General features: G+C 41.3%; 1 protein-coding gene across 1 annotated transcript in view; it reads left to right on the top strand.

Moving 5' to 3' along the window:
- Positions 1-13,692, top strand: part of tbck (TBC1 domain containing kinase) — a 163,749-nt gene that overhangs the window by 97,561 nt on the left and 52,496 nt on the right. The window contains exon 23 of the mRNA XM_067994439.1: positions 5,538-5,713. Within this exon, the coding sequence (XP_067850540.1) occupies positions 5,538-5,713 (176 nt within the window). The remainder of the gene's footprint in view (positions 1-5,537; positions 5,714-13,692) is intronic.

The raw sequence follows: 13,692 nt of genomic DNA on the forward strand, positions 1-13,692 counted from the left end.
GGGATTGAGAATTTTAAATTTGATGCGTTGGACGACTGGGAAGCAATGTAGATCAGTGAGAACAGGGGAGATGGGTGAGCAGGACCTGGTGCGGGATAGGATACAGGGCAGCAGAGTTTTGGATGAGCTGAATTTTATGGAGGGTAGAGGAAGGGAGGCTGGCGAGGAGAGCATTGGAGTAGTCGAGTATGAGGGTGACAGAGGCATGGAAGAGGGTTTCAACAACAGATGGGCTGAGGTGGGGCAGAGGCGGGCAATGCTACAGAGGCAGAAATAGGCAGTCTTTGTGATAGAGAAGATATGGGGGTCGGAAGCTCAGCTCAGAATCAAATAAATGAACTAAGTGACCAGCTTGGTCTGTTTTGGTGATGTTGGTTGAGGGGTAAATATTGGCCAGGACACTCCCCTACTCTTCTTTGAATAGTGCCACGGAATCCTTTACCTGAACAGACCGACAGAGTCTCAGTTTGAAGTCTCATCTGAAAGGCGGCACCTCTGACAATGCAGAGCTCCCTCATTACTGCCATGAAGCGTCAGCCTAGATAAGGCCTCAAGTCCTAGAGTGGGGCTTGAACCAATAACCGTCTGACTCAGAGGAAAGAGAGTCCAAGCTGAGAGTTGAGAATAGTACCACCAGCAAAGGGGCGGAGGAGGGAGGAGGGTGATCTGAGATTTGTGCAACTTGCCACATTTTACATGAACTCAGTTTACATCATGGTTCCCTCATGCTCACTTATTATGCCAGAGAATATCAGTTTATTGCTTAGGAAAGGGACCAGAGAAGCGAGAAACGTATTCGGTCTGATTGAACCTGCTTCACCACCACACCGGAAGCCAAGTGCTTGCTTTAATGGGTCTATGACGTTTGTATCATATGCAATGTAAAAAAAAAACAGCATGCTGTTGTGGAATGTTTAAAATGCATTGTTTACATTTTGGACGTATTATTATCAAATGTGAAAACATGTTTACCATTGAGAACTGCACCTGTATTGTGCCCTTGACTGTAATGAAGATATGTGACCTGTAGCGCTGATATAATAGTATCAACACAGAACTTTTTATCCCTGCTTCAGGCTGTAGTTGGGTGCAGCTGCTAAGGTGGCGGTTCTGGTTACTCTTACGGGTAAAGAAAGATAAGAGGTCAAGCAGAGGAAGCAATGTCTTCTGTGTCATCCTTCAGAAACACACAGTTTTATGGTAGTCTTTCTGCAATTTTTTTTAACTTCCAAGTACAACAGAAGCCCCCAGGCCAGGACGTGGTAGTGGTTAAATCTCTCCCATGTGATTGCACAACTTTTATCTTTCATTTCAGAAACACTGATGGGAATCAGTACTGCCCCTGGTAAGTGCACCACCCAGTGTGGAGCGGAGCCATGCAGACGAGTAAGATGCCAGATTCTGTGCTGAATTAGCTGGCAACTGGGGGGCACTACAATTGGCTTCAGTGTCCCTGAGCTAGGGAGGGGAACATAAATCAAACCGAGTTCCTGTTTGTGATCGCTATGCAGTGATTCTTACTGGAATGTACTTGTGTAGGCGGATGCGCAGGATTGACCTCGGATGGGAATAGCCTGCAAGCACTCACTATCTAAGCTGACACACGAAGGATGGGCACTTGGACAAAGTACCAGAGAGCAACCGATGCCCATGGAACTGTATCCCAGGATGAGTCAGGAGATGAGGGGAGAAAATCCAGAAAGAAAAAAATAATAGTAATGAGTTTCGGAATACTAAAACTAACCTGGCAACATTGAGTTGATTTGTTTAGATTAAGGGATAAAAGAAATATGCCTGCATACATTTAGAATTTTGTGCTCATCAAAGGTGAGTATATTTTAAGTTCACTTGTTCTTACTGAGTTGACAATTCAGTATCATTCTTTGTCTTGAAATGATGAAAATAATCAGCACAGTAACATTTTCAGATCCTCTTCTTAAAGAGAGCTTGAAGAATGAAGCACGAGTTTGTGTTCTGTGGGGGTGTTTGTATGTGGTGAAGGGGAAAAGAGAGCACAGGAAGGCTCCTTGCAAGAATAGTTTAGAAAACAACATAGTTTTATTCTGGTTTATCTCCTGAGCCTACTAATAACCCAGACTTGCTAGTGTCTGAAGTAAGTCTATCTTTGTATCACTTCAGTGACTCTGGATGTGCCCTCCTTAGCCAAATCTATTGTTCAAGATAATATACAGACCTTGATACTTACTCATGATTTTTACAAGTAAATTAAAGTACTCTAACACAATTAAAATTAATGATTAATTTAAATTCCTTCTTGACAAAAGATTTATTAGGAACGTACTAAAGCCAGCCTTGTCTTTTCAGCTGAGGTACTGCGGAAAGTGACATAATAGCACCTACCTTTCCTTTCTGGTGTGGCTTTGATACAAAGTTTGTTGCTTGGTGAAAAGACCCAAGCAATTTGTTGTACACACCTGCTCCCTGAAACATGGTCCCAAAATATGACTAATGGTGTTTCACCCACAGCAGAAATTCCTTTGTACGATAATTCATGTTTTTCACTTGTGGCTACATGATGTGCCTGCTTTCATTTCAGTGTTCATCCTTATTATGGCTCCACTGCTGTAAGGGATTTGAAAACCACAGGTATTTTTTCGCAACTGAATATTTATTTAACTTTAATTATTTTTTGAAAAAAGAAATTTCTTGCATATTTAAAAATTCGACAAAAGTTTTGTTTGAGTGAGTGTCCATTGGCCGAGCTGTACATTTTCAGTAGTTAGTTTATGTTGATCTTGTAAAATAAAAATGAAGCTCTAGATATGTAGTTGATAACCACAGAGTTCATATATACAAGGGCAATTGAATAATTAGTTTGATGGTTGGGGGGGAGGAAGGGATAAGGGGAAAGAGTTTCTCATATTTCTGTGCATTTATGTGATTTTCAGCAGATCAATGGGAAGGACTCTTTTTAATATTTGAAATATATTAAGGATGTAGGGTTGCACGTACAGAAGTTATAAATAGGGAATTGGATAAATTGTACAGAGAGCAACTGTGGCGTGGCCTTACTAAGGGACTCCAGTCAAGTTGCAGGCCACAAATTAAAGTCTAACCAGTTTGTAACTGTCATGTGAATCATCAGATGAGATTACTACCTGGGAAGTCACCCCCTTAATTCTGCTAGGCTTTTTTGTTAGAACAAAAATTAAGGGGTGATTTGATAGGTGTTTAAAATTTTGAAGGGACGAAACAAAGTAGATAGAAGCAAACTGTTTCCAGTGATTGTGGGGTCTAGAACAAGGGTACAGAGATATCAGGTTAAATGTAAGAGATTTAGGACAGAACAGGAGAAACTGTTCTACATGGAGGTGGGAGTGCACTAATGGAGTGAATGATTGTCACTGTCTCTGTTTCAAAGTCAAGGTGTTGGGCAACCAGGAGCCAGTGTAGATCAGTGAGGACAGGGGTGAACAGGACTTGGTGCAGGATGGGATATGGGCAGCAGAGTTTTGATTGAGCTGAAGTTTATGGAGGGTGGTGGATCGGTGCTGGCCAGGAGAGCATTGGATTAATCGAGTCTGAAGATGTCACAGGCATGTTTGAGGGTTTCAGCAACAAAAAGGTGGAGGCAGGCGATGGTTGCAGAGGTGCAAGTAGGCTCTGTTTGTGGTGGGGTCGGAAGCTCAGGTCAGAATGGAATAGGACGCCGAGATTGCAAACAGCCTGGTTCAGTCTGAGAGAGTGGCTGGATAGGGGGATGGAATTGGTGGTGAGAGTATGTAGCTTATGCTGGGGGCCGAAGTCGATGGCTTTGGTCCTCGCAATGTTTAACAGGAGGAAAATGTGGGTGGTCCGGGACGGAATGTCAGATGCGCAATCTGACAACGCAGAGCAAGGGTCAAGAGAGAGAGAGAAAAATGATTCAGTAATGTTCAATAATAAAGTAGTTGGTTTGTGCCTACAAAAGTTTTTAAATTTATAATTTTCCTTTAATTTTCTCCCCTTAAACACTCCACTCTTAAAAGAAAGAGCAAAAAAGGAAAGACTTGCGTTTATATGGTGTCTTGCACGACCCTCACGATGTCCCAAAGCGCTTTACAACCATTGAAGTGTAATAATACAGGGAAAGGTGACATCTCGCACAAGTAACAGTTCAACGGGCAGTAATGAGCCTCGGGATTCTCACCTCAGTGGCCTTCCTCCTCTGTAAATCTTAATCGTAACCTTGATAGCTAAACAACTGTGAGGCCATCATAGCCAAGCCTGACAACTACACACGCATACTGCCAGCAGGAGTCATTGAAGAGCGACTGCCAATTTTTTAATATATATATCCTTCCTCAGCACCTGGACGTCTAGGCCAATTGTGGCACCCCACTCTACTCTTGAGTTTCAGCCAGCTCATCCCAGGTCAAAAGTTAATTGATTTTAAAAGTATGTTCCAAGTTGCTGGAGCATTATTTTATGTGAGTTAATAGTATTAATTTTATTATGAGAAAGGTTAGTACATTTTGCTTGCAGACAGGTTGTGAACTCCTCAGTCTATTAGTTAAATAGTTGACCAGCCCCAGTGGTTGCTGGCGATGCAAATGGTCCTCACAAGATGCAAAACTATTGTTATTTTTAATTAAAGAAAGAACTTGCATTTATATAGCGCCTTTCACGACCTAAGGACGTCCCAAAGCGCATTACAGCCAATGAAGTACTTCTGAAGTGTAGCCACTGTTGCAGGAAATGCAGCAGCCAATTTGCGCACAGCAAGGTCCCACAAACACCATTGAGATAATGACCAGATTATTTGTTTGATGTTGGTTGAGGGATAAATGTTAACCAGGACATCAGGGAGAACTTCCCTGCTTTTCGAATAGTGGGCTCTTTTACATCCATCTGAGAGGGCAGATGGGGGCCTTGGTTTAACGTCTCATCTGAAAGACGGCACCTCCGACAGTACAGCACTCCCTCAGTACTGCACAGAAGTGCCAGCCTCGATTATGTGCTCAAATCTCTCGAGTGGGGCTGAAACCCATAACCTTCTCGCTCGAAGGCAAGAGTGCTGCCAACTGAGCCAAGGATTTTGTGGGGACATTTTACCAGATGTAAGCAGTCCATTTCCTGCCGTGTTCTCATGAATGAAATTGCACAAGGGATGCTGGGAGTAGTAGTTCTTCTGTGTTTACTGTTAGATTACAGTGCATTCCGTGATTTGTAGTTCTATTCTTTCTCACTGATCTTTCTATATGCCCATTCCAGGAGCCAAGACATTTCAGTTTGCTTTACAACATTCAACATGTTTAGGAATGCTATTTGCTTGCAACATATTCTACTTGTTTAAACAAATACAAATTGGGAGGGGGAAAGGAAGATGATGGGCACAAGAAAGGCAGAGATATGTGTGTGCAGTGAACTTGGAAGAGTCAGCGACTGTGTCACTATTTTGTGTTCTCTCTATCAATTGAAAGAGGGATTTAAATGAAGCAAATAGACAGCTGGGTTCAGTTGACATAACCGGCATGGTTGAACGGTTTGACTTGTGTGTGCATCGTTAGCGATTGAAGTCTTTGTTTGGTTTTCAGAAATTGACATTGAGCGTTGTGTCCGAGAGTCCATCAATCTTTTCTGCTGGACGCCTAAAAGTGCTACGTACAGACAGCATGCTCAACAACCCAAGTCTGCAGCTGATGGCAATGGAGTGCCTCGACCATCATCCTACTATTCTGCAGACTATCAGGATGTGCCCAAGACTGATCTAGTGAGTAGTCATTTCCAATGGGTGACCCTATAGGTGCAATGGGCAGGTGGCAACTTAAAGACCTGGAGTCAAATTCCAGCCTCGGTTAACTCCTGCAATAGAAGGCAAGTCTCCTTCAATAAGGAGGCAATCATGTATTTTGCTTATGTCAATTGATGTACATAGCATTTTTTAATATATAAATGTTATTTTTGGTTTACTTTTGTTGAAGACAGTGACAAATGTGGAGGGTGGTTTAATACTCCTACGTAGATCGAGCAAGCCGCTTTACAGCTTTTTGCAGAATGGAGGCACCACAATCTTGAAAGTCTACATTGTAGGAAAAGCATTTTAAACTATTTAACATAAAATAGGTTTTAAATCAGAATTTAGCTTGTGTGCAATTTGAATACGTGATTACTGCTTTGATTCAGAACAGTGGACAAGCTGCAACATTTTAAGGCAATATATGTACATTGAACATGTTTATCACTACTCAGAATGTACATCTAGTGAAAGCCTTTTAAATGACTAGACTTAAGGTAAAAAGAATTAATATAATTCACAGGTCAGAACCTCCCTATCAATATCGAATACAAAGCTATCTATGGTCCATGAACAGACCATACATAGTCTATAAACATCCTGCACAGTAGTGGTCTTTTGGCAAGAATTACCCTTATTCTCTCTTTCTTTCTCTCATACATGCTCCCTTTCTTTTTCTCTCTTCTTCTCTCTCTTCTCTCCCTCTCTCTCACTCTATTTAAATTAACAAAACCCATTCATCTTAGAATCAACTGTCTGATAGCAGGGACTGTTTTAACTCTAACTCAATCCTTTCTGTATTTTACTGTGCTGTGGTTCAGCTACCGGTCAAAGTCAATGGGGAAAGGTTTCCCTGGAGACATTGATACCAGTTGAATATCCAGTCAGCAATCTTTACTGAGTAACAAATGGCGTGGATCTTATGAATTTTTAGCTTTGAATATTGTGCGTCAAGATAGAATCCATAGAGGTTTACAGCGCAAAAGGAAGCTGTTTGGCGAATCATGCCGGTGCTAGCTCTATGTCGGAGCAATCCAAAACTGCCCCACTATCTCCCCACAGCCCTGTACAGAACCATAGAAAAGAAATAAAGAAAGAACTCGCATTTATGATGGGGCAAAAATTGCTCACCTGAGGGCGCCGTTCATCAATGGCGTTCTCTCTATCTGCTGGCAAAGACAGGGAGCAAGTTCACAAATGCACAAACGTGCGCTAAAGCCAGGAAATCGCGAACTTGCTCCCCTTGGTTCACTGGCGGTTTGACAGGTCCAAATTAAAGGGCCACCTATGCTACAATCAATAAAATCATTAACCATGCATAGTCTTGCCCATCTGCCCAGCTGGAACGAAGATCCTTACGCCACCAAAAGATACGCTGGAAAATACCAGCCCTACACTACTTTTTAAAAGCGCAATGATTGTTAATGCCTGTGAAACAACAAAAAATTAAGTTTTAAAAATGTGGAATGTCATATTACTCTTTTTAAAAAATGTTTTGATCATTAAAAAAAATTAAAATAACAATTTAAAACTTTTTTACTTTTAACTTCTGTAAGTTTCATTAAATTAAATCATTTGCTTGGCTTTTTATAATATGTTAAATTTTTATTTAAACTAACATACAGAAGTTAACTGTAAAGGAATGATCTCTAGTTGCCTGCTTGTGGGCGTGACTTCTCTTCTTGACACATTCTGTGGGTGTGGCTTTCATTCCCACAGTCTCTATTGGTTCTGAATGAACCTGCGCTGAAATCACAGCGCTGAACTTAGAAAAAAAATTGAAAAGGGAGCAAGTGGACGTCGGAGACCATGAGGTAAGTTTCTTCGTAGCTTTTGTCCGCAGGATGTGTGGACAGCCTTGCCACTGAGCAAGGTCCGGCCCATAGTGTCTTTCAAGACCTCAGAACATCCCAAAGCGCTTTATAGCCAATGCAGTACTTTTGAAGTGTGGTCACTGTTGTAATGCAGTAGAAGTACGTATAATTTGATTAAAGAGATAGTGTTGCCAAGGTAGAATACATTGCAAATCCTTTTACCTCTGAGCACACAATGACACATTTAATGCATTGAAGTCATCACAGTTGCAATCAAATCTAGCTCCACACTTGTAATAGAAAATTTTTAAAACATTGTTGCAGACATTTCTGCTACAGCACAAACTTTCTCCAGTAGGTTAGAGCTGAGTTTTCAGTGCAGACTGTTACAGAAACTGCACCCATTAAAAAAAATTCCCCAGTGCAGGGGCCACTTGTTGCTAAATCCTGACTGCACTACCGAAACTTTTGGCACAGTGGCCTGTAATTATTAGGAATCTTTGGTCTACAAAAGTTTTCATTCTCTCCCCTCGACCTCTATCTTAATTGTAAAATTCATCCATTATAATAACAGTATTGGAATATTTGAGTCAGACGGAACTTCTGTTTGTTAACGATTTCTGTGACGGATCTCATTTTGTTGTGGCATTTTTAAACAACAGATTTCATAGAATCGTAGAATCATACAGTGCAGAAGGGGGCCATACGGCCCATCATGTCTGTGCCGGCTCTTTGAAGGAGCTGTCCAATTAGTCCCACTTCCTTCCTCTTTGCCCACAGCCCTGCAAATTTCTCCTTTTCAAGTATATAAAATGGATTGAAAGTTTAGTCATCTTTCTGTCTGATGCTAATTTGGGCTTCAGAATGTGGCTGTAAACTGATCTGTTATCAAGCAGAATTTGCAATCTGCTCATTGCTTGATGCCGGCACAGTTAAGTGTACTTCATTGACCAATTTCCCTTCAGAACACCTGTTAATTGGAACAGGACGGAAGAATCAGCAGCTTTGTTGTCTCTAGATACTCAATCTTTCTGATATTAGAGTTGCATGGTTGATTTCAAAACAGTCTGTCAAGGTTGCATTTGGAAAGGAAAACAAACCAGTGTGTTAAACCAAGAATCCATTGCTTTCTTTCGTCCTCCTCCAAAGACACTAGAGTTTTAAACAGTATTATGATCATTTCTTGGGTGTCCTCTGGGACTTTGAGAGACGCACTCCTGTTCTTGGCAAGTCCTCGTTTCTTTACAGTGCAAAAGTGCTGTTGTCAATTAACTCCTTGCACAAAATCAGGCTAATGACGCCCAGGGTTGCCAATCCTCCAGGATTGTCCTGGAATTAAAGATTAATCTCCTGCTGCAAGCAACCCAGGAGAAAAATCATAGAGACATTAAAAAATAAAGTTTTATTTTCCATTAAACACTTTTGCTTATAGTTAGTTATTAGTTATAAAAATATTGGCAATGGGAATAAAAGTTGTTTGACTGAGTGGAGCAGTTGGAGGCGGGAGGTCAAGTGATGAAACCTCCAGGACTACATCCGACCAGAGCTGGTAACCCTAATGGTATCCAGGGTTCCCAGGATTCCGCAATGCCGTGGCCGCGGCAGTCGCCAAGGTATATCTCCCCCTACTGCGGAATTTATCTCCTGCCTCAGTTACCTGGCCAGTACTGCTGCATTTTGAATCTTCGGTTATGGTTGGGCCTTTGTAACGAGTGCACCGGATGGGACAGTGTAAAGAATAGGGCGGTTTCACAGCCACGAGCAGTGTGGGTAAACTCCACACCATTAATGCGGCTTGGACTAAAGAATATAGAAGATTTTTTTTCCCCCTAAGTTTTAATGGCAAAAGTCTAGGGGGCAGTAATTTTTGCCCCCCCCCCCACACCCATGTCAGTGCAAGATTGTGAAAATATATTTTTAATCAAAAATCGGGTGGCTGTGGAAGGTTAGTTGGTGAGGTGGCTCTGAGCTAGCTGGCTGTCCACTCTGGATCTACTTTCCTAGCTACTGCAGTCTCTGCTTCAGCTCCTGCTTTCTGTCCTCTCTCTTCCTCATCAGAGACAGTGCCGTTCTCTTAACTTTTGCTCTTTTAATAGTCCACTTGGTAATGTGCCGTAGAATCTACATTCCCTTGCTACAAAAATTGGTTCGAGATGCCACAGAATTCTAGAGAGCCCAATAATAGCCGACTACTGCTCACGGTCTCGTTTTGTTGGGAGACCACTTGACTGCCGAGTAATGTACAGGAAAAAGATAGCGTGAGGCCAAAGAGCAAGGGGAGAGGAGATCGGGAAATGTTTCTCCTTTTCACCATTGTTCTTTAAAACTGTTGTTTCTGAAATGAAAACTGGTCTTTGTTCCCCCTAAACAGAAAATTGCAGTTGTTGAACTGTAGCTGGTGAATTTGGTGCACTTCAAGTCGAGTGATGTCAGTTCTAGGGAATGGCACATTTTTCCACCTTTGACTGATGATTGGCACCCAGTGCCAGCATTGCATAGGTATAACATGTGCCAGGTACGGATTAAAGCTCCCTCTACTTTGCCACACTAATGTGAGTTAATTGGGGGAGTTGTGGGGGAACATCTTTGGTACATCAGTGAGAAATGTTCCAATTCTCATACCAGCCCTCCTTGTAAGTCTGTCTGACTGTAGTGCTCATTTCTGGTCTGTTTCTGGTCACTAGTAATTGGCTTGAGGTCTGTAATTCATTCCATGTCAGACTCTTGCATCCCATCCAAATTTGCTGGATTTGACTCTAGGCTCTCGAAATGAGGCAACAGTGTGTTAAATCACTGCATCAAGGAGTCTCCCCTGAACTTCTGAATAGATGAACAAGTGACTGGGGACTTGAATATTTGTTTTCGTTCTCTCTTTCAGTGAGATTGCATATTTATTAGGGTTTTTATTGTAGCAGAAGACGCTAAAAACCTGTGTTTTATAGTGAAACATTGGTGCTGGGTAAGTACTTCTATGTAAAGGACCTGCCTCCTACATGTTGCAGAAGAGTTTTGTGATCGGGCTGACTTTTTATAGTTAGCTCTTATTGAAGATATCCTCTGCAAAGCCAAGGGGTTGGAATGCATTTTAGTTCATTTTCAGTACAAGCATGCTTCAATTATGTACGGCACAACTGACCTGAATGAGCAGAGCAGAAAGTGGGCATTGAGTTGTATAAAGATCTGGGTTTAATAAAACTGTTTGTTACTTAAGGTTTTATTTTTGAGCCTCTCCTTGCTGGGTTTTTCTGCTCCGGGGACCTGAGCTCACTTGTATTGTTAACCTTTCCATGCCACCTCAGAGGTGTTAGGATAAATAAGCTTCCCCTTTGGATATGGTGTTAAATTGAGCTGCTGTTTTCCTGTCCTGGAGGTTGATAAAGATCTTGCACCCAGTGTGATGGTAATCACTATACTCTGACACGTTATCCCCAGGAGAAAACTTCAGCCCACTAATCTGGCCACAGGCCTGTCAAGTTTCATTCCTTTGATTAAAATGAAATAAAATCTTGACCTGTTTCTTTGTGTCTCACTTTTTAAAAATAAACACAGCTCTATATATTTGAATACGTGAGCTGATTGACCAGAGAATCTTCTGAGGTTCTTTGTCTCCGATCGAAAGATAACTGTAGCTGTAAGCAGGCTCTTAGACTCTGAGTGACTGTAAACACAGATCTCCAACAGCCTCTCTCCACCCCCACCTCCAGTGAAGCCTAATACTGCACACAGTATTCTAACAGAGGTCTTATTAAGGTTCTATATTGGTTCCTCATTACTTCTTGGGTTTTTATATTCTATACCTCTTGTGATGTAGAATTCTATTTGCTTTTTTTTTTATGGCCTTATCAATCTGAGGCGCTGCATTTAATGTCCTGTGAACCTGTACCCCAAATCCCTCTGCTCTTCCAAAACACCGAGCTTACTTCCATTCAGAGTCTAATTACTGCTGTTATTGTTTTTACTAAAATGTATCACCTCGCACTTGCTGACATTGAATTCCATCTGCCACTTTTCAGCCTATTTCCCCGTCTGATCAACATCCCTTTGCAGCTTCCAAATTATTGATGTACATAATGAACAGAAAGGCCCCAGAAATGAACCCTGTGGAACACCACTACCCACTCAACCATTCTGAAAAACTGCCCTTACCTCCGACCCTCTGTTTTCTCCCTTGTAACATTTTTTAAAAATCCAGTTTGCTATCCTCCCCCTAATTCCACCCCTTAATCTTCTCTAATAATCTCCCATGTGGTACCTTGTTAAAGGCTTTCCAAAAGTCCATGTACACCATATCCAGTACATTTCTCCCATTTACCATATCATGTGGAGTGCAGTGGGGTGGGGGGGGTACATGGTTCCACTTGTGGGTATTCCAGTGCACTACTGCACTCTAAGCTGGCTGAATTTTTATTATCAGTAACAGTGCTATACTTTGCAAAGTTGGACTTGCTGTCTTATTGCTTCTATTAGAAAATATGGCGTGTTCCCAAATAAAACTGAGCTGGACATTTTTTTCTGTGAGAGAGTTAAAGGTTAGTGCATTCTCATGTATTTCTCTTAGTGGATTATGAATGAATATCTACATCTCAGCTAACACCGTCCTATACAAAACAAAGAACCAGTTGTCCGATCTCTCACTGACACCAGCTGCATATGCTGCCTATGAATGAAAATAGATTTAGTGCACCCACCCAGCTGGTATTAGTGAGAAAAATGCACCAAAAATCAGGAGTAGCTTAATGAAAAAAAAATAAGAGATGTTTTGGTCAGGATGTTTTCATTTATTCTTTCCTTCCAGTGTAGAGACCCTGCCGGGTTTAGTCTGCATTGAGTTTTGAATACAATTTAGGATCCTTTGTTTTTCCCAGTTTTCTTCATCTTTCCTAAGAGACGTGCCTATTAAAAGTAAGGATGGGAATTTAAAGGAAGGTTTTAAAAGTCCTCAGGTGATCCACTGACTACCTTCCAGGGGTGGTCTAGCCTTCCATTGGTGGTCTTGCCTCTTGCCAGAGTGATTTTGGATGGCTGTGCCCCTGAATTACACTGCATCATATCACTCAAGATACACCTGAATCAAAGCAAGGTTTATAGTCCAACTAGCCTGCAAGCGACTATGCTGTTCGACTTTGTGTAGCATTAAAATGTAACTTTGTCTGAACTTTCAATTTTATGCAGTTTGGCTCCAAGGAAAATGTCACATCACTCTTAATTATCTTCCAAATGAGGCTTTTCTGGATTAAATTCCACCTCTAGTTGGTACACAAACTATCTTGCTTGTAATTAAATTGGTCACTGAATTTTGATTAAAATATTTTTACTGTGATAATCTCTAGTCAGAAAATGATATTGAACAAGTTGTCAGGTTGCATACAGTTTTAAACGAAAGGATCATGTCTCAGTATCTGGCCCATGTTGTAAGCACAATGCATGTCTTAGACAGGCTCTCTTATATTTTTCATCAGTTCTCTGGTTACAGCTCGGAGTGATGCTCTATGTCTCACATATTGTTGCTTTGATCTTTTAGTGCGCAGGCTTGCTAGTAATCTACACAGTTAGATTATTGCCTGGTTGCGTTGGTAATGGATATTAAGTCAGGTTTTAGGCAGATGTGGGGTTTTTTGTTCTCTATTTTTCACTACAGATAGAGAATTTATTTGAATCATTTGTACCTGTTATTACACAAGAAAGATTAAAAACCTTGACAGTTTGATGGGAAGCAGAACTTTGGGAGATATTAATGGTGTTAACTTTAGAGCTGTGAAGGAGACTGCATCCTTTAGCTGCTGCATTATGTTGATGAATGTACCAGGATAAATTAGCCATGCTATACATCACTTAACACGTGTTTCACATTAGGACAAGAAGAGCTGCAGTGCCCTCACTGGAGCACATACTGCCTATTAATACACCAGCATGTGTAGGATATTTTTCACGATTATCTTGTTAAACAGGCATCCTTGTGGTTTTTGGAAGTCGCCAGGAATTTCAGGCCCTGCAGAAAGCAGGATTCAACAAAAATAAACTCCAGGCTGTGCTGCAACAGGTGCTGCAAGTTTTTTGTATCCTGTTTTCTGATAAATTAAAAGTTTTTTTTGCCTGATATCGTCACTTCTTCATAACATCGCCATTCTTCATTACACATTT

The sequence above is a fragment of the Heptranchias perlo genome, chromosome 1, assembly GCF_035084215.1.
Source record: "Heptranchias perlo isolate sHepPer1 chromosome 1, sHepPer1.hap1, whole genome shotgun sequence".
NCBI lineage: Eukaryota > Metazoa > Chordata > Chondrichthyes > Hexanchiformes > Hexanchidae > Heptranchias > Heptranchias perlo.